Source organism: Alligator mississippiensis, chromosome 1, assembly GCF_030867095.1.
Source record: "Alligator mississippiensis isolate rAllMis1 chromosome 1, rAllMis1, whole genome shotgun sequence".
Taxonomy (NCBI): domain Eukaryota; kingdom Metazoa; phylum Chordata; order Crocodylia; family Alligatoridae; genus Alligator; species Alligator mississippiensis.
The window spans coordinates 395,731,721-395,759,283 of NC_081824.1; the positions used below are offsets into that span (position 1 = coordinate 395,731,721).

At 41.5% G+C, this 27,563-nt stretch overlaps 1 protein-coding gene and 1 long non-coding RNA gene across 6 annotated transcripts in view; one reads left to right on the forward strand and one right to left on the reverse strand.

Moving 5' to 3' along the window:
- Positions 1 to 27,563, forward strand: part of PCDH9 (protocadherin 9) — a 1,019,420-nt gene that overhangs the window by 408,954 nt on the left and 582,903 nt on the right. For 3 of the 5 annotated variants that reach the window (XM_059722410.1, XM_059722502.1, XM_019488561.2), the window contains exon 3: positions 5,645 to 5,710. The exons of the other annotated variants lie outside the window; for them this stretch is intronic. In XM_059722410.1, coding sequence (XP_059578393.1) covers positions 5,645 to 5,710 — 66 coding nt within the window. The remainder of the gene's footprint in view (positions 1 to 5,644; positions 5,711 to 27,563) is intronic. 5 annotated transcript variants of the gene reach the window in all.
- LOC109283467 (uncharacterized) overlaps positions 9,709 to 27,563 on the reverse strand; it is a 40,536-nt gene continuing 22,681 nt past the window's right edge. Inside the window, exons 3-4 of the long non-coding RNA XR_002090629.2 lie at positions 17,144 to 17,207; positions 9,709 to 10,002 (exon numbers count right to left, since the gene is read on the reverse strand). This is a non-coding gene — a long non-coding RNA (uncharacterized LOC109283467). The remainder of the gene's footprint in view (positions 10,003 to 17,143; positions 17,208 to 27,563) is intronic.

Sequence of the window (27,563 nt, forward strand, 5' to 3'; positions counted from 1 at the left end):
CTGACTTGAAGCAACAGACCAGTGCTTCTGAAAATTAGGTCCCTTGCTAAGGTATCTAAAAATGGATTCTGTTTTTTTTTTATTTTTTTTTTTATTTTAGGCATGATAGTTGGAAAATTGTGGCTTAAGGTAATTGCCTGAGGTAACAGAGAAAACTAAGGAAGATCTGGGAATGGAGCTGGTCTGTTAACTCTTTGTCCTGTGCTTTAGTAAGCCACAGTACTTTCTTACCTACTCACCTTTAACCCTCAGAAGATGAGCACATGCATCTCCCATTGATGAAACTGGCAGTTACAGTTTCATCTGCCCAAAGTGACAAAAGTTAGGACTCTCAGGTAGACAAGAGTTTTCAGGCCCAGGATACAAGTTGTTAGATGCCTAAGAAGGTAAAACTTAACTGTGTTTGGATCATAGTGTATCATATACCTTATTCTTAGAGATCTTCCATCTCCAGGATTCAGATATTTGTAAACACTGTAGGAAATTTAAACCCTTTGCACACTTAAGTTGCTGTAGGGAGGAGAGAGGAAAAAATAATTTTTTGATGGATAGAGTCATGGAAAGAGACAGATTTGAAGCCTGATCCCTATGGTTTTTATGCTAGCAAAAATTCCATTCATTGTAATGGGAGCTTTATCTGTTTAAGGACCACACAATTAGGCTGTTTCTTGTTTATTAAGGGGTGCAGAATAATCAGAAGTTAACCATGAACATGGTTTTACTATATATTGTTCAAGTCAGCTGAAAAACCCACAGTTACTGTGGGAGTTTTAGGCTGATCTGCTCTTACTCTTGCTTTTTTGCATAATGTGATGATATGGTAGCCCATTTTCATTACTGTTTGCAGGTTTGTGGTTCAATCTGCTCATTTTATTGGGAAACAAAGCAATCCACAGAGCTTCTTGGTGTTATCTCCCTTGTTGTTGGATTGCAATCTGTCACCTGTGATGCTCATTTTATGTCACTTCCCCCCCACCCAAATTATATTCAGCCAAGATATTCTCACCACCCTTCTGTTTGTAGATGGAAAATGTTAGATGAAATGAATTGCCTGACTGTATTTCAATTGAAGGATTTTGCTGATGTCAGTTTATGAGACAGAGGAACAGTCAGAGAGAAAAAGATTAGAAAATAGTACTGGTTTGCAGATACAAATCCTACATGTTTTATGATACCTTAAATTATGTTGCTTTTTAAGCCCCTTCTGGAGAAGGAACTGGATGTATTCAATACCTCTGTGAACCTGATTCTGAGCCTGAAAAATACCTGCTGTCTGACAACAGCAACCTTTCAAGGGGTTGCATTAGGTCAGTAGGTGACTGAGAATTGCCAGTTCTGACATATAGGTGAAGGGACTTGTCTTCTGCTAAGAGAATTGCATTATCCCATTATTTGCCACTTTTAAATAAATGTTAAAAGTAATTTTTTTGGTCACAGGTGCTTCATTTTCAAGTACTGTCTCTCTCTCCTGTCTTCTGCTGCCATAGAATAGCCAGATTTCACCTCTGGTGGTGAGGATGAGAAGGAGCTATTTTCCTGCTGCTTCCCACTGTAGGTGGAGAATGTTTGGAGAGGGAGAGGGAGAGGCAGGAAGAGAATCTGTTGCTTTCCCCAACATCCCCCAGCCCCTGCTAGCCAGAGTAGCTGGCTAGGTGCACACAGTGAAGTGACACACAGGGCACCAACAGAAGTGACATTTGTCGCATGATCCAATCCTCTAAAACTGCTCTACTGCCATGCCGTGACAGAAGTGCATGGCAGCATAGCACTTTAAAAGTGGCTAATCATATGACAAATGAACTCTCATCTAATGAGATATGAGATGAAGGCACCCCAAAGTGAATTGCCTTAGGGAACTTCTGTTCCTTAGGGTCCGTTTATCAGCTGATGCAGTCCAGCTCTGCCCCTGGTGCTGTCTGCAGGAAGGGGGAGGGGAGAAGGGAGGAGGAAGCAGCTACAGGTTGGGGTCTGTCCGGCCTGAGCTGGAGGGGAGTGGGGGGATTGGAGCCCTCCTGCCTTGTGGCCCACCCATCACCCCTCCTTCAATTCAGACTTGGCAAACCCCAGTTCGCAGCTCCCCCCACCACTCCTCCCTCTCTCTTCCCTTCCTGTAGAGAGCTGGGGGGAGGGAGGGGCAAAGCAGTATCAGCCCAGCCTGGATCACAGGACAGGCAAGCTGGCTCAATTTTCTCCTCTCTCCCTCCCCCCCACAACTCAATATGCAAATGTCTGTTGGGTCAGGAGGGCTGCTCTAACTCATGGCTCTTTCTGCAAAGCGCCATGAGTTAAAACAGGGACCTGTGCATCTGTCAGTGCCCACAGGGAAGTTAACACTTCTCCATAACAAAAGGAGAAGAAGGGAAGGATTTTAAATCTGAGACACAATTTATTCTGGGGACTGTTCATAGGGAAATGCAGCTATGCACAATCCCTTACTCAGTGCAGGTTATAAGGTTACAATAAAGCCTTTTATGTTCAGTGAAGTTATGCTATTCGGCCTTAGTTCTGTGTTACTGGGCTATTATTTTGTTATGGTTTAGCATATGGTTTACTTGGAAAAGAGAGCACATAAATTATTTGTTATTGAATTTACTACAGTATTATGCTTCCTTTCAAATCACTGTAAGAACCAAACATTTTGGCCACTGAGGCACCTCTATAGCTTAAGGGAATGTTTCATGTGGTCCACATTCTACCTTCAGATGTGCTTACAACAGTTCTATCAAAGTGCACAATATTATTTGTATCTGCTTATTATTTTTATCTGAAGGCAAAATGTGACCCAAAAGCACTAATTCTTCTCTCTGCATTTGTTCTACATAAAGTGTAATTCCACTGTATCTGGCTGATTTGCATTTGATTTGTACCCACATAAGTAGGAAGACAACAAGAAGCAAAATATCAGTGAGAGGCAGAAGCATTCAGTGTCTTACACCACTCAAAAGCTGGTCTAACTCTTCCAACTATGTAGTCGATCCAACAAAAAGTACCACCATAAAAAATCTCTGCTTCTTGAGTGTATATTAAGTCAGGGTGAGATTACACATTACAATTAGACTGTGTTAAGAGCCGTTAAAACTTGAATGATTGCAAATTAAGTCTTGTTAATAAGTGCTAAGTGCCCCCTAGGAATCTTAAAGTTACATTACTTTGGGTGAGGATTATTTTTTAGTTATGCTACCTAGCTTGAATTAAGTTAACTTCTGGTTGTTCATCTTATATAAAATCACCAATTTGCAGTCTTCCAGTATCCCAGGAAGCACTGTGCCCAGGTGGGCAAGCTGTCATCTAGGACTCTACAGCCATGGACTGACAGCTGGAACATCTGGGTAGCAGAGGCTTAAGGAGAAAGGGAAGAGAAGGGCTTAAAGGAGGGCAGGAGTGTATCCTCCCACCCTGATGAGTCCCTGTCCTTCAGTTGCTCCTTCCACCTTCCATTTGACCCTCCAACCCCAGATCACCACTCTGCTGCCCCAATCAGCCTGAGTCTAGAGGCAGGACTGGGGAAGGATCTTACTTCCTGCATGCTTCCAGACTCCCTGCAAACCATTCTGCCTATGCAACAAGATCAGCCCCCATCAGACCCAACAACTGAAGTGGGGTAGGCAGGAGGGGCAGGGGAGTGAGAAGCTGCCAGGCAACCAAGTGGAATGGCTGGAACTGATGCACGGGTGCAGCATTGGCTGCAGGGATACTGGGAGAAAGCAGGGAGGGAAAATTCATCCCCTGCTATCACTGCTATTGCTATCAGGGTGATCAGGTGATGATCCAGGGGTGGACAGGCAACCTGGGGTGTGGGGAGTAATCACGAGGTCAATGGGGATTAGTGGGGCAATTCAGTGAGTAGAGGAACGATGGGGGGGGCAGGCATGGAGAGGATTATGGAGTGGGGGAGATCCATTGGGGATGGGAGAGATTCTTCCTGCCCTCTCCCCCAGCCTTTATTGCCTCTCTAGAGCCAGAAAGCCCTGGCAGACATGGAGCAGGTTTGTTGCCCCTAGCCTCACCCCTACTCACCAGTCATCTAGTGACAGATCTGAGCAGTGCATGTTAGAGAGGGTATTGACCCTTAATGTGTGACTAGTCACTAGCACATGCTAACCTTAACATCAACCGACATTCCTTATAATTACCACCTGTTAACTCTAATATGTCTAATAACTATAATATGTAATTTCAGACTCATTCTCAGTTGCCTTTACTACCTTTTTTAAACTGTATTAATTTCCATGGAGAGTTCTAGTACCTTTGATTCAAAGAGTATAAGAACAGAAAAGCTGGGTTTCTATTTGTTTAAAGTTGGGTTTCTTTTAAGTGACATGCCAGTTGGAAAAGAGGGGATCTCCCCAAGCTAGTTGGAAATTTGACTTCAGATATCAGAGGAGAATGTTTCCAGTAGGTAAAATAGTTAAGAGGATTTGCTGCTTTTAAGGTAGGGTTTTTCAAAGGGTGGGGAGCTTTTAAAACTGTGATATAACATTCCAAATATACTGAGATCACATAAAATATCGGAGATATCTGCTGGGACTACTTTGGAAAAGACGTGTTTTTCATTTAGGGCAACAGCACCATCTGATGTAAAGTTTCCTGGTGTTTTGCTCACCATATAATGATAAAGGAGTGGGCAAACAATTCTGAACAGAATACTAATGTCTGGACTATAGTGCACAAAGATGTTTTTTTGGAATTTGAACATATTCTGCAGAGACTGGATTTGAACTGATCCAACTTTCCACATACCTTACTCTTTACCTAATCTTAGTTCTCTAGAAGGGCTTCTTTTTCCCCTTAGAAAATAATTATTGAATAGTAGAACAGCACACAACACCTAGGGAGACAGGGATCTTATACATTTCTGGCTTTCCCTTTGCTTTTCAAATTATGTACATGAACTGCTGTAGTTTAAAATGCTTAGATTTACTTTGGCATTACTGATCTGTTGTCAGGCTAGTCAGTTCTTTGAGTCATTCCCTCAAGGAGTTCTCAGTACTGAGGATTCTGCAAACTTTCTAGCTTGACTTTCTCCTACAGATACCATTTTCATTCCATAAACCTGGGTTAAGATTATTTTGGGGATCCTATATTTCACCCAGAAGGGAACTTGAACTGTGTAGTAGTGTTATTTATATTCAGCACTTAGTAACAGAGCATGAACATCCATTAATGCTCCCACATTAAACACAACTTTAATTGCAGTTTTAAAGATCTGCTGTTTTTGCTTTTTAGAGTCACAGCATTGATTAATAATATCTTAATAAAAAGCTTAATAGTGCATTACATTTTTTTTAAGTTCCTTCTTATTATGAGACAGCAATTTCAGTTGATAGTTTAGTAAATAGAACAATAAAAACCTGCTCTGATGTTTTGAAAATCTGTTGCCTGGTTGTAGAAAAATGGAGGAAATGTTTTAAAATCAACTTTAAGAAACTAAATTTTGTTTGCTATAACACTTGGTATTGGTAACACAGATATACATTTTCTGGAGTGTGAACCTTCAAGAGGAATATTTCCTTTTTCCCAACAGAGATTTGTCCACATTTTTGCTTTATTTTTTACCAATATTGGGCCAATGGGGAGGCGGGATATCTGAAAATCTGTGGTTCAAATTGACACATCTTTTTATTAAAATATTATTGCTTTTTAGGCACTGAATTTTGGAGATATGCCGAAGTACTTGTGGGAGATTTGGGTACCTGACAAACCATGGGTGGTAAGACATCAGATCCACTGAAATAAATAAAATACATACATATATATTTATATTAACTTTTAAGTTAAATATTTTGGGTCCTGTTCCCACTGAATTCGATAGGCAAAATTCCCACAGAGGTGACTGTGTTACTGCAGTTTTACATAAGCATAATTTAATTTATTTCAATAGCATCATTTTGATGTAAAACTGAAATAATGCAGTGGTATATTAGACCATCCATGTCAGAAGGTGAAGGATCTGCCCTGTAACAAACCTAAAACACACTTAAAAAGCTAAGATTTCTCTTTTGGCTAAAATGGGTAAAACAGTTTTGAAAAAGAATAAATGTTACTTTCTCTTTTTAGTTTGAAGGAGGTCATTGCTATAGGCCCATTTCTACCATTATTAACCCCATTGGTGAGCAGTTGCTCATTCAATTAATATTACAGTGCTCTACCAGAGTAACTTGGTTCCTAACAGAGTAGGTAACTGTTCACTGCTGGGATTATGTGGTTCACAGTCTGGCCTGTTGAATAGTGTCATTTCCTGCCAATAATCTTATTAAACTTTGGTGGTTCTTGGTCCATACTCCTGCCTTGAAACATAAGGTGATTAAGACTGTCCTATAGCTCTGTAGTTACTCTAACATTTGGTCCAGAGGAAATAGGGATTCCTTGCAGAGGGATTCATTGCATTCCGCCTGAGAAGCATTGCTCCTTACTTGTGTAAAGACACAGCCTAGCCTAACCCTTTGGCTTTCTTAGAATTACTTATAAAATTAAGTACCAGTCAATATGAACAAAGGTGGCAGAATCCAACCATACATGTTTTGAAGGGGACTCAGTCATATTTGTATTAAACAAGAAAACCCCACCTAGGTCATTATAAATTTTGCAGGTTTCACAGGTTAAATCCTAATGTAAATTTATATTCAGTTTGCAATTTACATAGATATATAGCATTGCTTCAGTTCTTCAAATCAGAAACTTTCAGTGAGCAATTATTTCTGCTACAGCTTTGATAGTATTAGAAAACTAAGTCTATAACTTCTGGTTGAGCTAAGTCATGCCAGGACAGAAAATCAGGGAAGAACTTTAATAAGGACATTGTATGATTACTGCATACTTTAGTTTGCAAACTTCATGTTTTTGAATGTGTTTGTAGGTAATGTTCTAAATAATCTGTATTGGCTGTTAAAGTCTTTATGAGCTACTGATAAATATTGAGCTTTTAACAAACCAAATGCCTACATGTGTTTATGCAATAGACTGCAATGGTTCCAATGGAAATACTATAGTATATCAAGTCAATAGTACGTTTTGAAAAAAAAATGGCCTTCATACATTTGAAAGTATGAGATAGACATGATAAGTCATTAAAAGTTAACCAGACAGTGATTCTAAGGCTGAATCGGTTCAGTCTTTGCAGGTTAGTCTAGGCTGCAGAGATTAAACTGAGAAACAACTGGACAGACATTCACTTTTGATTCAGGAAATGCAACCACATACCTGCAGTGGCTCAGGCCAGAAGCTGGGGGGTGCTAGAGCATAGTTCTCTGGCACATAGCTAGCATGGACTGCTTCCTCTTCCTGCTGCCCCTGAGGTCTCTGGGATTTTCAGTCCGCAATCACAGCAGCAGGACTCAGCAGGGTTACAGCTACTTTTTACATGGTCACTTGTTGCATGAGGGTTGATGGAGTAAGGTGCTATTCAATTATTGGTAAATATTCTGCTTCTTAACTGGAGGGGTGGAGGGAAGTTTGAATGTGAGGAAAGGAGTTTAGAGAATGATATCTTATGTCAGCTCTGTGTGAATATCTTTGTGGACAAGGGGAGTCCAATTTATATCATGCTAATAAAAGTGAATAAGCATATGTTGCTTTCTGACAGTTTAGCAAGTGATGTGGCTGCATGTTAGTACTTTGTTCATATCATTATTGCTGCTTACTTTAACAGAAAGGGAAACTAGCTTTTGGAACAACTTACTCAGTGGCTATGTGTAGGGGGTGCACATACAACCCCTGAGAGTGCTAGCACACCCCCTGGCAGCCAGCATTCCATGCTTAGGTGATGGGCAGAGGGGGCAGGCGAGAGAGCTGGTGCCTCCCCTGAGAGCACTGGCCGGGGTGTGGGGGCACAAGGAGAAGCGATCCCTGTGGTTCCCCCATGGCCGCTCACACTGACTGGGGTGGGGGGTTCCCCACAGCTGATTGCACCAACCCAGAAGTTCAAGCAGTGCGATCAACCATGGGGGGACCCCTCTCAGTCTCTGACTGGCCGCTAGGGGGGCAAGTGCCCCCTCGACTCAGGAGGCACCAGTTGCCCATGAACTTTCTGAGGGGGTACAGTGGATTCTCCATCACTTGAAATGTATAAATCAGGGTTGGATGTCTTTCTAAAAAAAAAAAAAAAATCCTATAGGTCAACCAACAAAAATAATTGGGTGAGTGTCCATGGGCTGGATTATGCAAAATGTCTGAATAGACAATCAACATGTTGCCTTTGGCTTTAAAATCTGCATTTATGGAGTAAGGTGCTATGCAGTATTGGGAAGAGTGACATAGTGTTCTTCTTAATTGGAGGGGTGGCTGGGGGAGTCTGAATGTGAGGAAAGGAGTATAGAGAAAGAATAAAACCATTTGGTGACAACTGACAAAAAATATAATTTCACTGCTTTAAGGAAGAAGGTAAGATTTGGAGAAGTTGAATTAGGGTTGCAAAGCTTAGGAATGGTTTGTAGCAGAGGCACAGATGTTGGGAATGGGGTAAGATCTAAATATGAAGAGCACAGAGACTGAAGAGAATACTCCAGTTCTTTAATTGCCATTTCATGATAATGACTTTCATGAATTCATGGTGAAGGTAAAATTATATATATTTCCACTATTATATGGTGGTTCTCATAGATGTTTACAATAGGTAATGGGGACTAGATGTTCCTGGCATAGGGTGGGGGTGGAGGAAGGGGAGGTGGGTTGAAGGAGAGAAAAAGTTATAGACGTTATTATTAAAGCAGAAATGGTAGCCACAAAAATGTTTTGGAAAGTCCTTTATTTAAAGCTCACACACAGGGAGAGCTTTAGTAACCATAGCAGAAATGGTCACAAATGTTATTTCTCTTGTAGTCCTAACTGTCTGTGTCTGTTAGTGCTGATTGCAGGCATTTAATTCAGATGCAATTCAGTGATGCTAGAAAGACATTGGCTTTTAATTTTTTTAATTAGGGATATTTTATTTTATTTTTAAAGCAAACTAGTCTTTAGGTTAGAGATGTCATTAAAACTATTCTTATAAAGTATCAATTAAATATGAATTCAAATGGATGCCATCCAACTAGGTCTATTCCCCGTCCTTGAATGTGGTCTCAGTGAAGCAGAGCAACTAAAGCTCTTTTATATAAATAAATAAATACCTATATATCTTGACTTCATTTCTCCCTAATTAGTACTGTGCATCATACTGTTCTGATGCTTGATTCACCCCCTTGGTTCCTGCAACTTCCCTTGGGGATTTCCCAGCTGTTTTCCTCTCCTGTTGTAATTGAAATCATACTTGTTCCAGCCTGTAATTGATAGTGAACCCAACCATTTTATGTTTGCCACGAGACAGATATACGGCAGAAGCACATGAAGTGGCATATGGAAAAACAAAATGCTCTACTGGGGTGAAAGTGGATCTTTTCTTGTCCCACCATATAGTTTTGTAGCACTCCTTTCATTCAATTTACATATGTACACTTGTGTTGGTGAAGTGAGAGTGTACATGTACACAGAAAAACAGAATACATAATGGATTCAGTATATTTAAAATGGGCATGTATATACCCTTAAGTGTGTCTAGATTCAGAAAGAACTGTGCTTCAGAAAACTCCCTGAGGCAAATCCCAGCCCCTGCTTCCTCTTTGCTCTGGGATGTTGGAAAAAAAAACCCAGGAAAACAATTTCTTCTACATTAGACAGGTTATGTTTCCTGTTTCTACTTTCATGAAGTGTCTGGTAGGTCATGTAGAAGCATAAATGAGAGCCTCATATTTTTCTTCATGCACTTACATTGATGTGCATTGTAGGTAAGTCAAAATCTAGCCTGGTATGAATGAATGAATAGAAACTATTTTCTTTCTTGGGTCACTACTTTTATTCTGTTGCTCCTTCAGTCATTGCTGCAAGGACAGTAGCAGATAATATTAATTATGGGTAGAGGAGAAGAAGGGGAGGAAATAATTCCTGAGATTGTCTTTGGATGATCAAGATGCATCACATTAATTCAATGTCTCCTCCTTCCCCACTGAAGTTGATGGAGCTCTGTGTTCACTAAGAGAAAGAAGATACAATTATACCCAGGGTAGCCAAGCAGGTTGTAATTAGCCTGAGGTAAATCTGTAGTGATTATAAGACAACTGTAGTTTTCATATGTTGCAACAAGTAGAGATGAAGGCTATGGAGGAACCCAGGATTTCTTTTCAGCTGCTAACACAAGTGAAAACTATAACTATCTTTTTTTCAGTAGCATTACCTCAAATTTTTCCTATATATCAGATAACTTGAGATTTAAAAAAAATTCCATAATTTCCTAGTGCAGATGAACCCTAGGAATTTTGTCACTGAATTCAATACATACAGATTCCTACTCTTCTGTCTACTCTTTTGAATCCCTTGATGCTTTTTTCTCACTTTACTATTATGGGACTATTTCATTATTAATGAATAAAATAGCAATGTGTCTATTTGGATCTTATCAGTATCTAAAATATAAAAGGTTGAAACCCGATGCTAGTAATTATCACTGTTCCTTATTATATTTTAACTAATATCATTTTAATATATGTCTTCTTTTCTGTCAGGGGCTGCTTTAGATCGTGTCCAGGCAAGAAGAGAGGTGATGGTTTAATTCCATCCTAGCTTTCTGTGATCCATATACAAAATGTGCATTTGTTCTTATACTTCCAACACAATAAACAAACAAACAGACAAACAACCCCCCCCCCCCCTTAAATATCTTTATTCCAGTCTTGTTCCCTTTGTGGGCTGCAGGGCTGTTCAGAAGTGCTCTGAGACATTTTTCCCGTGTAAAATCTATATAAGGGGCAGTGGGTGTTGTATAGATTTCCTCACATCTGCTTTTGAAGGCAGCACCATGTATTCCCTTCAGTACTTGCTACTAGTCATTATCAGCAGCTCAGGGTCAGGCAGGGTAAGGCTTTGGGCCCTTGGGTGCATTGAACATAATTGAGGACATAAACTAATGCTGAAAGACATGCTTTGCCTGGCTCCAGAATATACGGGGGTTGAAGCTACTTGAAACTTGCTTCTCTGTAGTAGTATGCAGGACTCTACTCAAAGGCCACATCCAGATGAGCAGGGGCATGTGCTTGCAGCAGCACAAACAGTAGTGGCACAAATTTGTGTCACTACTTTGTGCCTTGGTGCAATAATAATAAGCCTAGCATCTTCTCTGGGATATCGAAGGGAACTAGGCAGACTTTGAGAGAGGATGCCTGTTGTCCTTCACTGGACTTGAAAAAAATCTTTCCCCCGATGCATCAGGCTGTTCCTCCTCCATTCCCTCAGAACTGCAGAAATCTTAAGGAGCATCCTTAAGGAACAGCTGCAGGAATTGTCAGAGTATTGGAAATCATTGGAGATATGGAACTAATATGGAAGCACATTGCCTGTCTACAGAAAGGCATCCCCCAAGCCCTTCCACTCTGGCCTCCAGAATCCCAGGTTACAACTGGGCACATGAGGTTGAGGGGATCAGCCTCACCTGTTCTTCTGTGAAAGCAATCCCTACTAACCCCTAGGGGCACCAGAGAAAACTACATTAAAAAAAAAACAAAAAACCAAAAAACCTCATGGGATGTTTTCTTTTAATTGTCTGCTATTCATTTTTTGCAAATATAACCTTAGTGATACTGTAAGATCACAAACAACTTCTAGGGGGTGTTTAAACAATTCTTTGATATAATTTTCTCCCTGTCATGTATATTTAAGATAGCCCTAATGCTTTAAGTGCATATATTAACAGTATTTCAATATTAAAACAGATTCAGTCATTTTAGAACAGCTTGGTTTTGATGTAGTATATGTTTGTGCTGGTATACAAAGTTGGTTTTTATCTTCCACTTAGTTCTTAATGAAGTGGAACATAAAGGTAGCAACACATATTAAATAAAGAATAATAGATGTAATGATTATAAATTAATTTCTTACTATTTTTAAACAGAATTGAAGTGCATATCTATGTTTCTATCATTTATGTATCCGTACAATGTGTATGTCCATATGTGTGTGTGTGTGTGTGTGTGTATGTGTGTGTGTAAATAACAGATGCTGTTTTTGAAGAGGCAGATAGAATTTTTTTTTTGAAAAATCTGAGTGTTCTTACATACAAAAGATAAAAGGAGCAGAGCAAATGTTTCTTAAGGTATTGAATAATTTCCTTTGCGACTGGGAATTTTTCTTGTTTTCAGTAGTATGCATTCCAGATGACCTACTGATACTGTGATCTTTGATTCTGACTTCAGGATGTTTAAAACTAACTTTATGTGATGTCATTATAAAACAGAAATCACTCGTGTCTGGCCAATGTGATTGTCAGCTTTTTACCATTTTAGTAGAAGAAGAGCAAGTATTGCGGATGAGCTGATGTTTCGTGTATGTATTCAAAACACATATGCTGAGGGAGTGTTTATTTGGTAGTCTGAACAGTTTTCATGTTCCAGAGGGTTTTATGGCAGAACTGAAATTGGGAAAAACTTTCAGTGTGTCCAGTGTCAGCATTGACAAATGCATAGTTGAACAGTGAGATTCACAATATCAAAATGGCATTTTTGATTCCTCCTGGACAGCTACTTTGCAAATTTAAAAAGTCTGGTTTTTATTTGAAAAACGTCAATGGCCAATAAGTATTTGCACACAAAAAACAATTCCTTTAATTATGTTGCATACGACTTCGATCATGTTGTGGTAGGAGATCTTGGGACTTGAGGCACTCACATCAGCAAATTAACTTTGTGCCATTGGGCATGTCTACATGAGATGTTTTACTGCACAGTAGACTAATCTGCTGCACAGTGGGTATGCCTACATGTGCATTTATGCCAATTTAAATTTACTGTGCAGTAAATTACTGTGTAGTAAGTGGGAATAGGCAGGTGTCTACATGTGCAGGCAACTGTCCCAGGTCAGAGAAGCCTGCTTTAGTCCCAAGTTGAAGCCAGACCTGGCTGCTGTCATAACCCAATGATTTTTAGTGCCTCGGCACATTGGAAATTTCCTGTCACATGGAGCTTTCTTTGCACGGTGGATTTCTCAGCTGCAGAGAGAAATCCCTGGTGCAAAAGAGTTCCCGCCACACATATGCAAATTCGTACCCCATTATTGGCTGATTCTAAATTATTCCTACATGGCGGCTAGCAATTGGCTCGCTAGCCGTATAAAAGGTAAGAGCATTTCCGCCCAAGTTGGAGGACTCCACAACCACCTCGTGGGGAACTCTGAGCGCGCTGTGGAGCCTAGCAAACTCCGCGTGTGTCTTGGAGGAGGACAGAGAGGCCTGATCAGCTCTTAGCCACTCCTTGTCATAGTGTAATTTGACGTATCCCCCATGTGAAAAAGCGCTCGTGGAGTCGTATATCGACGACTCATCTCGGTTCGGTGCGGTTCGGAAGAGATCTCACTTGTGTTTGTTTGTCTGCAACTGCAACTCAAGCAAGTTTCCTCCCTGCACTGTGACGATCGGCAGTGTAAGTAAAGCTTTCTTTATAAAACCAATACACTTCCGTGCCTAACTCTACTCCGTCGTTGAAAAACCACACCTGACGGTCCGGGCTACTGGCCATAGCCTTAGACCGCCCCTCGGTCCCGACAGCTGCCAGCACTTGGGACTAACTTTAGTTCCAAATTGCCTATTTACTGTGTAGTATGGACATGCACATAGATGCATGCCCATACTGAGCAGTAATTTTGGTGACTACATAGTAAATGCGCATTTGTAGACATGCTCAGGAAGGTGTCACTATCTACACATGCACAGCAGTTACTGCGCAGTACATTAGTCTACTGCATGGTTGCCTACTGCCTGTAAATACAGGTAGTAAATTAACTGTGCAGTGACTAAGTTAAATGTGCATTAACAGCACATGTGTAGACTGCTGACTGGGAGAAATTGCAAATTGCTCTCTGTCAGTGAAGACAGCAGGGGGCAGGGAAACTCCCTTCTCCTGAGCAGCTGCTTTCCAGCCCTGAGCCCCAACCACTGGGGTGTGATTGTAGCGGGGTACAGCAAGGTCATAGCCCTGCACTGAACTGCTCTCCTTGGGAGCAAATTTGCTCTTGCCAGGAAAATTTGCTCCCGAGGGGTGCATTATTAGACACCCTGCCAAGGAAAGCTTACTGTGTAGCATTTTACTGTGCAGTAAGTTTACTACATATTAATAGCATGTGTAGACATGCCCATTGTGTTGTGACACTATGGGCTAAATCCTATTTTACTTTGTAGGACAGTGTCATGTACATCGTTGAACCTGTGTCTCTTGTTTCCCCACAAAGTACTTTAATCATCAGGCCAAGGGCTCGGCCTTGCCCAGAAAACCTGTACACTCTTTTTCTTGAAGCCATCCCACTGATTTTGCATTAACAACAACATCACTTGGTGCCTGGTGCTATGTTGCTTCTAACATGTTGCTACTAAGGGGCATCAATTGCAATCATTATATCATTACTCTTAAACTTGCTTCCTTCTCTACCTTCTGGTTTAAGGTTCCAGCTATATGTGACCTAGAGATGTTAGCTCTTCTTGTAAATTTCTCTCATCTCCATAAAAAAAAGAAACAGAAAAGTACCTTCTTTATCACTTATTGTTAATGAAAAAAGGAGAGAGGAACTTATACTGGTTCCTGAGATAGCTAAGTAAATGTATCTGAGGATTGACTGATATTCAAGTTTTGAGGAGATGAGTAATAAGTAAATTTAGAAAAGAAGGGGGGAAATTCTATCAGTGCCCAATTAAACCAAATCTGTCTTTTGTCATTCATCTCTGATGTGCATGTTGTGAGCTAGAGGATTTGCTACATAGAACAGTCTTGTAAAGAATGTACTAATCCACATCTTCCTTGAACTCCTATGAGGCTTTGGTTGTCCATACAGAGAGCATATATGTGTGACTGCAGCAGTTGTGAAGCAATGTGGAGCTAAAATGAATGGGGTTGAAAAGTGTTGCCATTATTCTAGTGTTCTCCAGCATGACAGCATATTGCAGATCACAGGGATTTATTGCAAGCTATTTCTTCAATGATCTCCACTGTACTTTGTTCATTATGCCATTCCATTGCCAGAAACAGTAAATCTATTAACAACATACTCCCTGGTGTTTTGTGATACACTGCTCCAAACTGGGGTAAAAAATAATCCTTATATTTTGCCCCACTAAAACCAACCCCCTGGCTACTAGTACTAGAACTGAGATCAGAAACATTAGAAGGCTGAAAGCTGCCAAGTGTGTTTGCCAACAATTCATTTTGTGCACTTTTCAATTTAGAGAACCAGCCCTCAGTCTCAGTTTTTAATTTGGTGCTTTAGATGAAATCCTATTTGGGGAGATCAATGAGAGGTTAACCGAAGCCTAGGCAGCTGCAGTGGTTAAAAGTCGACAGCTTTGATTGGATGCCAAACTGACATCTAGGTTTTGTTTTTCTGTTTTACATTGTCTTGTTTCCCCAGCCTGCAGCCACAATACATAATACTACAGTTATCAAGCACTGGTAGCAAATATTAGTATGCTTATCACAACATCGTTCATTACCATACATTATAATTTTACAAACCTACAAATAACAGGCAAGGAAGAAAAAAACAACAACAACAATGGATATTTAATGCTATTGAATTTCTGAAAATGTTCTGGCTTTCTTGCTGCAATGCCCGTTGCTCTGACACCCTCCAGTGCCCCCAATTTAAATCAAGCTAGTGATTAAATCACAGTATTGTTGGAATGTAAAAGGCCACAGATGTATTTATACAACACGAAGTGATACATACAAACAAAAATTAATCACAATACTTGCTGCATACCAAATTAATGTGTGCCAAATCATGCTTTCCAATAAGTGTCCTACCTATCTGTGATAGAAATTCTGATATGCTGTTGAGGGATTGATGTTGCAATGAAACTGAAGGATGCTAAACTTCTGCATTCTATATTGGATATTTTCTCCCCAGTTCTCTCATGCAGTTGAGTGAGAGGGGATGTGATTAAGCATATGTCAATCACTTTATTTATATACAAAGTATTTTAAAAGCATCATTGTATTCATTCAGACAATTATTAGTAACTTGACCAAAGAATCACAATGTGTTTATGGCACGGCTGTTGATTGGACCCCTATCACTCAAGAGTCCTAAATTGCCCAGTTCACTGAACCACACATATAAAGATACACTTGGGTCTTACGCGTCAGAAAAAATTGGGCAACAAGAGCAAAGTTACAGTAGTCACTGCAATCAGTGACTATTGGGCATTTTGCCATATGCGAAAGAGATATTTTTTAGCCCATGTCACCTGACCAGGGGAAGGGTCTAAAGATAAGTTCCCTCTGAGAACACGTGTACACCTTGTTTTGTTTTGTTTAGTTTTTCTGGAGACAAATTGAAGCCAGCTGCCTCTTTCCTATTGGAATTAAACATGAGAAAGAAGTTAAGGGTTGATGTTCCTCTGATTGAAATCAATGATAAAAATCCTGTTGAGCATAAAGGCACAGGTTGCAGTCCTCTCAAATCCCCTGGTGTTTAGTGGCACTGGTTGGAAGCCAAAGTTTTTTGGCTGGTCTTACATGAAAGAGAAGTCAACCCCTTCTGCTTCCTTTCTGGTAGATATGTGTTAAGCAATTTGACATTAAAATTGTCTTAGCATATGGTGTTTTAATAAAGAGCCATGTTATATGTTTGGGAGGATATGGAAGTCATAGTCAAAGTTGAAGTTTTCATAGAGCTGAAGACGAGGAGGGTCTGTTATCTAATATAATCATACTGATCATCTAATATGATTTCCTGTATCTTGCAGGCCATTACATTTAACTCAGATAACCTATTGGTCCCAGTGATTTTTGTTAGTCCAAAGCTTTTTATTTTTTAACCAACTAAATTTTGGTGCAACAGGAAAAGAGACTTGAGTTGCAAGCTTAAACTTGCAGGAGTACCAAATGGAAACTTGTCCATCATTGCCTGAGGCTACTGCAGCAACTAGGGAATGAAATAAATTGAAAAGCCCAAAAAGATCCCGGCAGATGAACTGGAAACCTCATGCTGCTGAGCAAGGTGAAAAGCCCCAGAAGTCCCTGCTAATTTGATCAGAGGGAAAAATTGTTTCTGATCCCAGTTCTAGTAAACAACTACAACTTTCAGAATGTGGGCAAGATAAATAAGCCAGATAACTCAGAAAGAGGATTCTTTGTACCACAACAGGGATTTGTCCATCCGGTCCAGGATCCAGTCTTCGTCTGGGGACAACTCTAGTGTGTCTGAGGAAGGAGAAAGAAAGAACGAAAGAAACAAAGACAATTTAGTCAGTTGCACGTTGGCAAGAAAGTCCTTCCTTACTCTTTGAGTGAATGAAACCCTGAAACAGAGGAGTTAATTATTATCCTTGTCATAGAGAAAAACTGCACAGTCTTAAGTGTATAGGTGAAAATCTAGGCAATCATGTTCTCCCCAAAGCCAATGTAGGAAAGAAATGAAGAGGACAATTAATAGATTTTGTGACAGAAGGGGCTATCACAACCCTGCACACTCAGGCAATATAATTTCTCCTAGAAGATGGATTAAAGCATATCTTTCAGTAGGATCTCTAATCTCATTTTAAACACTCCAAGCAATTCTGAATCCACCCCAAGCCATGGTAAACCGTTCCAATATGTTTAATTAGCCTCACAGCTAGGAAAGTGTTTCTTATTTCAAGGTGAATTTGCTCAACTTCAGTTCCTGATTTGGAGTGATAATGGACTGCAGTACAGTTGTTGTATAATACTTTGCTGCACACCACAGGAAACTGGACAAATTTCAGAATAGGCTGGAAGAAATTAGTTGTCTAGAAAACATACTGCTACAGGAATTTGACAGAATTTAGGAAAGATGGATGCAGTTGTAGAAGTACCCAAAACACCAAGTGCTAAATCCATAAAAAGGCTGGCATGTCTGAAGTGCAATTTTAGCAGATGTCACAACTTCCCCTGTGTGCAGCAGCTATTCTGGCCTCCCGGCTGCATTCTTACACTGCTCTGTTTGGGTGACTATGAGTTCTCAGGTGCCTGCGGTTTTGCCAGGGTAGTAAATTACATGCTTAAAGTTCTGCAACTTTGATGCCTAAAAATGATGCTGTCTTGGACGAAGGAGCATTTTGGTGTCCACTTCATATCTTTAAACCCATTTAGGCAAGTGCTTTAATAGGTGCATAAAAAGTAGGCACTGATCTCAGCTTTCTACCTTTGATTTCTAAAAGAATTCTTACCCAAAGGGAAAACTTAGGCATCTGAATCCAGGATGGATCTGTGCTCTGACTCCCAGCCTCACAAAGGCTTCTAACTCAAACTGCAGATTAGCACCTATGTCTAGGAGAAAGACAGGGTTACAAATGTACCTTTCCCTTTACTATTTCCTATTGGCTAGAATACAGTAGTGCTGGTTGATATAAATCCCCTTCCTAGGTAATTAACTCTCCCATTTATTGAATAAGGAAGCTTAGGATCCTGACTCACTTCTAGGAGCCTACAGCTATGTCTACCTGGCAACTCACTTGGCTTAGTAGTGGCTGTCTCACAGATATGATGCCCTCTCCTAAACAGGGGGTACTATGACCACATCTGTTTGGAACCACAAGTGACCTAATACACGTGGGGTGGGCCAACTCATACCATCTATCAGTTTGATAGCCCACTTGAAGTGCTGGACAGATGTGACTGCACTGCTACCATTTTAGGAGGAATCCCATGAGAATAATTTGGTATGTTAAGGTGTGCCAGTGCCAGGCACCCTAATTGTGTCACATATATGTAAGCTTGCAACATGGATTTCTTTGTACCTCTGGCCTCGTGTTTTTAGAAAGACTCAGAGGCATTTTAACATATTTATCAAACTCATTAATTGTAATGGTGCTTGAACCTGGTAAAGAACTGCACTGGGAAAATTGGCAAGGAATTCTATGAGGAGCTTCTTAAATTAAAATGCTGAAACACCAGCATTTGTACTGAAATATTTTGTGATTAACAAAGAGCCGGAGGTTTCAGCTGATGCAAGTTCAGTTGGTTTGGCAGCTATCCTGTAAAATGATCACCCAGTGGCATACACTTCTAAAGCCTTGACTAACAGAACTATAACCAGATTAGGCAGGGAAAAAGACATGCTGACAATTGGTATTAGTTGAAAGAGATTTTTTAAACATGTTTGTTTGCTGTAGTTGGTTTAGACGGAAACAGACAATTAACCACTGGAAGCCATGTTAGAGAAATCATCTGGTGCCCGCTGATGCCAATGAAAAGGTCTCACTGATTTTATCTTAAAGGATGAAAAGCTTTAAATTGCAGAAGTATGATAGGTCTGGGTTTTTTCTATTATTATTAAAAGAAAAACAATAGACATACTTCCATAGCTATAATGAATTAAAAAGCTTCAGAAAGAAGTCCCAAGCACATGTCGCTCAAGTTTTAATGGTTTACAGAGAAACAATTGGCATGTTCAGACAAAAAAAAATGAACTATGCTTTGAGTGGCTGTGAGATTGTATTATACCTTTATTGCAATATCCAGATAGTAAGTTTATTCTATCCAGTGAAATGCATGATCCTGACCCAAACCCAGTTAGTAAGATTATGGCATCTAGAGGATCTGATTTCTGTCCGTAGAGCAAGTGTAACTCCCATTAAGGTCAGTGGGAGTTTTTCATGTCCTATTTGAAGGCACTCAAGATGCACCAATCAAACCTACTTACACTTTCCTATGATATTGTATTATCCTTTCCCTTACAGGTAAATGCTTACCTCCATGCCCTTGATCTATTTATACTGGTCATGCTGTGTAATCCACAAACAGGGAGGGAGAACATTCTGTCTTCTATTTGATCCCTTAGGGAAAGTATAAATTAGTTTAGTTTTAAGCTAATGTTGACTCAGTCCACCCATACGTGCATATGTTTCCTGCTTTAGATTTGTGAACACTTGTGTGGTAAGTTAAAGAAAGAGGAACTGCTGGTTTGCCTCTGTGAAGTAAATTATTGAACCCAAGAATACTAGTATAAAATCCATGGAGGCTTTACAGTGATTTTTGTGAAATGTCAAATTATGCCTGAAGACAGATAGACAGCTGTAACTCATAAGCACTGTAGGCACAGATGAATTGTAAGGTTGAGTTTCATTCTAGAATACAGCGGCTGAATTTAATACTGATATTTTTCTTTTCATTTTTATCTCCATGTAAAGAAAAAAATAAATCAGTTTCTCAAACTTGAGTGCAAGCGCCACAGGCTGGTAGTAGATTTCTCTCTATATAACATTAATATTGATTGATAAATGAATAATCTAATTGTTATCTAATACTCTAATAATAGTGAAAACTGATCAATTAATTATTTGATCAATTAATGTTTATGTAAAGATGCATAGAGATAAAGACATATTTTTTTATGTATTGATCCTGTCATCATATAGATATGGATAGATTAACAGTGACATGAGCTAAACAAATACATGGTCAATTTTGGGGAAACTGAAAAAGGAATTTTTACCAGTTTTCACATTTTAAATTAAATCTAAGAAGAAATTTTCAACAGTTTTGTGAAACCAAATATATTTCTACATAAAGACTAAAAAAGCAAAAGGTACGAGGCAGTTTAAATATCCTCAGGGCTGAGTTGCATTATCTTGTACATCTGAATATCTCAACTGACATTGAACCATCAGTTGGACTCTTAAATGAAATTAGTGCTGATGTCTGTTTACGTCCCAGAAGATATCACTCTTGGAACCTCTTGTATAAGCCCCCTCTACATGGAACAGTCATTGTGCAATTAACTGGTTAATTTGCACAATTAAATTGAGACCAGCTACATGCCAAAGGTCCAACCAGCTATGAAGTTAGACCTCAAAAATGTGTACTAATTATGTAGCTGGTAGCCATCCAGCTTTAATCTGCACCATGCCCAGCAGGGCCTGGGAGTCCTGCAGCTGAGGGGACTCTCAGCCTCCATAATGTCTGACAGCTGCAGGACTCTGGGTAACAGCAGCCATCAGGTGTGCCCAGCCTTGGGCAGCTGTGATGTCCCACCTGTGGGGGTGCTCCATGCATCGCTGCAGCTGGGAGATCACAGCAGCTGTGATCTACCAACTGCAGGAAGCATGGAGCCACTGGCAGCAGGGAGATCACAGCTGCTACCATCTCCCAACTGGAGGGAACATGGTATGCACCCCGAGGCTGAGAGATTGCTCTGATTCTCAGCTGCAGAGAGCCTGGAGTGCCCTTGTGCCTGGGAGCCCCTTCAGCTGAAGGGGCTCTCAGCTGTAGAAGCTTGCTTTTTGCTAGTGCAGGGCGAGCCTGGGATTGGGCTCCCTCTGCACTGGCATGACGAGATCAAATGCACAATCACGCCTCCTGACATACATGTGTGGCATGGCAGGAGGTATGATTGTCTGGTTCATTGATTAGATCCTGTCACACCTTTACCTGCACATGTCTAGGGGCCCTAATATTTACAAGGTCCAAAGAACGAATAAGTTGGGGCACTGAATCATAGATCATAGTTTAGAAGCCTAGGGCTATATCTTTGCATCCAGTTACTATGTGCTTGGCACAGCTTCTAGAGAAGAGATGAGAAATGGGGCTGAAAGCCAACTTTTAATTCATTTGATCTATGGAGTGACCATTGACCATATTTACATTAGCATACAGGAGATGCTTGAGCACATAAACAGCTTGCATTATCTTTGCCTATAAAATATTCTGTGTATGACTAGAAGGGTTTAATCTTTTATGCAGGAGTGTTATTTCAAGACTAAATAATATGCTAAAAATAAAAATAAGTGGCGCATACAGTGGAAATGTAGATTATCCAGCATATCTGACATATGCTTCAAACTAAAGTTCAAAACTGGAAGGAACAGGAAATCTGCTCCAAATCAAACCCCAGCTTCTTAGACAATTTCTAATTGATATTAAGATAGACATATTGGGTGCCTATGTGGATAATGTGGAGTCACAAAGTCACAACTAGTGCTTGCATAATAATGTTTGTTATCATAGACATTATTTATTGAGACTTGTAATTTGTCAATAATTACCTGATGTCTCTGTAATGCTTTTTTCAGCAGAATTTGGGAGCCATGCTTTAGCCTAGACCCTTTAAGAATAGCAACAAACAAAATACTGAGTTAAGAGAAGAACATGCATATATATATATATATATATATATATATATATATATATGTATATATATATATATATATATATAGTGTATGTGTGTGTGTATGTGGATTAGCATCAGTACTGGTGCATATTTTTTGAAAATGTAACTGGAATAGGAATATATTTGAGTCATCTTGAGAAAGAAGAATTATGTATCACTAGTAGAAGGAGATATAAACAGGATTAATGAGTAGATATTTTTTTCTTTTTAAGGAAAACCTTAGTTTGTGTTTTTCCATGAAAATATCATTATAGTGAAGTTTTACTACATTGTATAAATGTTCCCAAAATAAAGCACTATTGTTTCAGATATGAAAAACTAGACTGGTCAAAGCAATGGAAAACGGAAAACAAGTTATAGGAAACAGCCCTGCTTTGGGTATGAGCAAGACCAGATGGCAGAATAGTCCATCTGTGACTTTTATTATTATGACATGTTTACAATCCAGGACATACTCTCTTCATTGGACTTAAATTTCTGTCAGCAAGTAAAAAAATAGGGAAAAAAACCTGCTCTGCAGGCAGCCCAAAGGTACACCTTGCATTGGATACTTGCTCAGCACATTAGCTATACTTTGGGTACATCTACATGAGACACTTTACTGCTCATTAGACTAAACTAATGCATAGAAAAGCATCACTGTTTACATAAGTGTGGGCCTTATTGCTCAGTAAATTAGGCTAATATGTGATTTGCTAGTACCAAGAAATACAGGTACTAGATTACCATGCATTAACTACTGTGCATTAGCTCAGGTGTAAACGCTGACTGGGAGCAGCTTGCTGCCAGTCAGCCTAGGCAGCAGGAGGCCATGGGGGAGGGAGGAGAGGTGATGGTCCATGGCTCTGGTGAGGAGCTTGGGAAGGCAGCTCAGCCCCGTGGCACTGGCTTGGGACAGTGCCCCATAGCTGAGCAGCAGCAGCACTTTGAGCTCTCCCCTTGCTTTGTTTGCTGAGAGGACAGGAGAGCTCTCTGTCCCCTTGGTGCCAGTCCTTGTCCCAGTGCTTCTTAACCCCCCTGCATCTCTGCCCCCCCCCCAGTCCTGGCACTGCTCAGCTCCCCGCAGGCACAGGCAGGAGGACGTGAGAGCTGACTGGGGTGTGTGCTGCATGGGCAACAGCCGGGCTGAGGGGCTGGGGAATCTCTCTGTCCCTGGCTTGGTGCTGTGGGGGCACACAGAGTGGCCCCATCCCAGCGATGCTCAGCTTCTGGCCTCTGGGGGGAGCTGGGAGCTGAGCAGCATTGGGACTGGGGGCAGGAAGCTCCCTTGTCCACTAAGGAAGCAAAGTGAGAGGAAATCTCATGATCCTGGTGATGTTCAGCCACAGGGCATTGCCCCAAACCATGGGCGACTGGTGCTGCCTTAGTCAGGGGAACATGTGCCCCCCCAGCAACCAGTCAGTGACCCGGGGTGGGGGTCCCCTTGAGGCCAATCTCAAGGCGGCCAATTGAGAGGTGGCCAATTGCTGCAGCTGCTTCCAGAAGTGGCTTCGGCTGCTTCTGGCAGTGTCACGGTGCTCTCACTCCCTGGCTGGCGCTTGCAGGGGGGGCACAGGCCCATCGCCTAAGTGGAGAGTGCATCTGTTCAAGGGGTGCATCAGCACTTTTAGGGAGTGCACATGCACCCCCATGCACCCCTATGTGTCACCACTGCCCCAAGCCAATGTTGCTGAGCTGGGCTGTGATTATAAGCTCCACATAGTTGGGAGCTGTCTACCACTCTAGGACAGCTCTCCCCTGCTCCCCAGAGCTCAGATCTGACCCCTGTAACCCCTATGAGCTGGGAGCTGGTACTGGGGGAGCCTGGAGTTCCCCCTGGCTGCTGCAGGGGTGCTGGAGCAACCCTGGACTCAACTGCTCCCTCCCATTGGCCATGTCCACATAAGCATGATCGTTTAGTTCCCTGGGGAGGACAGCTAACAGTAGGACACCTTTTGCCATTGCTTGTTGTCCACAGTGAATGCCTGTGCAACATACCCTCTGGTGCAAGGCAGATTATCCTGGATGGGGTAGGGGAAGTTTGGGCCAGCACTGGGCTGGCTCCAACAGCCTTATCTGGGGCCCTAGGGTACTCCTGGGGCTGTACCTGGAGCTGACCCGAGCAGGGTGTGGGCCCTGGGGTAAATCAGCCCATGTGGGGCCCCACCCCTGTTCTGATCCCATGGGCCCTGGACCCAAAGAAGCTGTTGGGAGGGGGGTAGCGAGTGGTGGCGGGTAGCGAGTGGCTGGACGTGGAGCCGCCAGTCCACCCAGCTCTGCACTGCCATTGCTCCCCCCTGCTCTGCCGGGCCCCCCAAAGCACGGGGCCTGGGGAAGTTGCCCTGATTTGCCCCCACCCTAGGGACAGTCTTCATTGCACTAGTGGCAATTTTGGTGCTTAGAGCCTAGCTGGCAGCCAGAGCATGGCTCTGGCCACCCAGGCTCCAATCTTGAGCAGCATGCACTGCCCCCACATGCACCACTCTGCTTTTTTTTTTACATAGGTTTTTTTGACCCCTGGATATCCAGGGGTCAGCTCCCATCTCCACCCTGCTCCACCTCACTGCTACCTTGCAGCATGGGGAACAGTGGAATGTGTAATATGTGGTGTTGCAGACATGTCTGCAGTACTACATACTGCACAGTTGTGCTCATCTGGATATGGCCATTGGAGCAAATTTGCTTCCGATGCAGGTGAATGTGTAGACATGTTCCTGGGTGCAGGTTACTGAGCCTCATTCTAATGTACAGTAACCTTAAGGCACATCAGTTGTGCATGTAGATGCACCCTTTGATGGACAGTTTTAGGTGAATTTTACCTTAGTTCTTTCTAATTGTCAAAATGATATGTTAACTGCTGAAGAACATCATCCAAACATTTTGGAACAAAACAAGAAAAAAGATTGTATAAGATGCAATCAAACAATCCCACTATTTTCCTACATCAATACTTTATTATTGTATAGGGCCTTGGTGTCCTGACTATGTTAAAATCCAAGGCCACTTTTTACAGTGTGTCAGTATATTTTTCCCACTATAGGCAGTGCCCCTAAAGCAATATTCTGACTATAGAGCCAGTTATGTTTTATCATTTACTTTGTGGTTATATCTTTTGGCTGACCGGTAATATATGTTGTTTTGTTAATCTAAAATAAATAAATGGTGCACAAAGGATTTGGTCTAATACCCACGGAAGGCAACTGAAGGACTCATATTGAGTTCACTGAAATAAGTCCCAATTCCCTTAACATCCTAGTGCAGGGGTTGGCAACCCCTGGCATGTGTACTGAGCATGGCACACGTGGCCATTTTGCTTGGCACGCCATAGCTGGCTTGGCACGCCAGCTCTGGGTAGCTGCTGGAGCCCAGGCTGCTCCCAGCAGGGCTTGCAGCATCCCAGCTGCCTGCTCGGAGCAGCCCGGGCTCCTAGCTGGCAGCAGCCACCCAGAGCCAGGGCTTAACACTTGTGGCTTAACACATACACGTGACATGCATTTTGCTTTCAAGATTTTGGGGTGCAGTATCCCCCAAACACCTGATCCTATCACCTTGAAACTTGGCAGGCTTTGTGGCCTCAGTAAGAGCCACCATCCCTGCAGTTTTGACCCCTTAACACACGCACGTGACATGAGTTTTGCTTTCAGACCTTTGGGATGCAGTTTCCCAGAAACCCCTGCACCTATCACCTTGAAACCTGGCACGTGTCATGCTCTCAGCAGAGGCCATCCCTGCAAGTTTCATCTGAATCAGCCAAAAGACAACAAAGTTATAGATATTTCATTGATTCCCCATTATACCCTATGGCTGAATCTCCAAATCTTTTCTGAATTGATCCGAAAGCTCCTAATCAATTCAGAAAGCCTAAAGCTTCTCGTGATTCAATTCAGATTCATAGATTCAGCCTCCGAATCATCTCTGAATCTGAATCATGATCCAAAGCTTTGCACAGCTCTGATACATAGCATCAGAGTTCAAGCCTGCATTTTAAACTGTTGTCATTTTTTATAGGAGTTGTGGTGCAGACTTGCAGACACCCCAGCCAGTTAGCCACAGAATTTTTCTGAATCACTGTTCCCAACTATCCACCTTTTTCCCTAAATGTTCAAATCAAAGGACTGTTAGCCAAAATTCTGCTGATACCTGTTGCCACAACTGTTGCTAATGCAGAGGGAGCCTCTTCAAGGGCACTTTTACATGTGTTCCAAGGGTGGGGGGCAGTGCTTTAATTAGCGCCACAACATTTCATGTATCAACATCTCCACACTTCAAAGATGTGGTGGGGGCACTTGAGCTAAAGCTCGTTTGACAAGTTTTAGTTTAAGCACCCCCACCACTATTTTGAAGCACAGGAACACTGATACATGAGATGCGAGAGGCTGCTAGAGCTGGTAATTACCATGGTCCTACAGACTTGATTACTTCAGTCTGCTCCAATGTGCTGTAATTACAGTGTGTTGCAGCAGCCTCTGGGCTTGTGTACAGGCACCCCAAAAGTTAGGAACTCAGTTGTGCATGCCTTGACAAGTGAAATCAACACTTGAAACCAATCAGATGCTTATTGCATTTTAATCTCTATAGTAAACTTCACCAACTGAGCCATATACTTTACACCAGGTAAAATCTAGGGGCCACAAAGTATAGCCCCACATAGAAGATATTACATTAATCCAGCCTAGGTATGGTGGTAAAACATGGGTTATATTCATTTGGAACAGATTTGTGTAACATTTTTTCTTTTTTGTGTGTTAGTAAACATATCTAGATATGTCCAATATAAGGTCCTGTCTTTTCAGCACATTGAGTTCTAAGAACATTTTTATTGCAAAATTATAGGTGTTTGCAAAACATTGATAACAACTATGTTAAGTTACAATTTGCAGAAGTGGATAAAAGATTAAGGTTTAATAAAATCAACCGTCTCTGCCAAAAGAACTCACTATGTTATTAAAATGATTATAAATACATTTCTAAGACTATTTTCCCTCCATTTCCCACTTGTAGTCATACTTGAATACTGGAGCCAGGGAAGAAATAGCTAAATTTCTGAATGAACTAAATAGTCTATCAGTCTCGCTAGCATTAGTGGCTGAATGTCTCTGTGGGTGAGACACTTACAGCGGAGTTGCCTAATTAGCTCCACAGTAAAGCATCACCATGTACACAAGCGGTGCTATTAAGCTGGAGTAAACTAATTAACTCCACAGCAGGATAGTACTGCCCAACACAAGCACTATTCTACAGTGGAGTTATTTACTCTAGTGCAACGCATGTATGGATGGTGACTGGGGCTGGCTGGGGCATGGGGGTACTACAGTGCAGGGGCTACCTGCCAGCTAGCTCCACACTGTAGCACCCTCATGCCCCAGACAGCCCGCTCACAGCACATTAAGCTGGGCAGGAGCAGCCCCGGGCTGGTACCGGAAATCCCGTTATCCAATTTTGGAGCATGG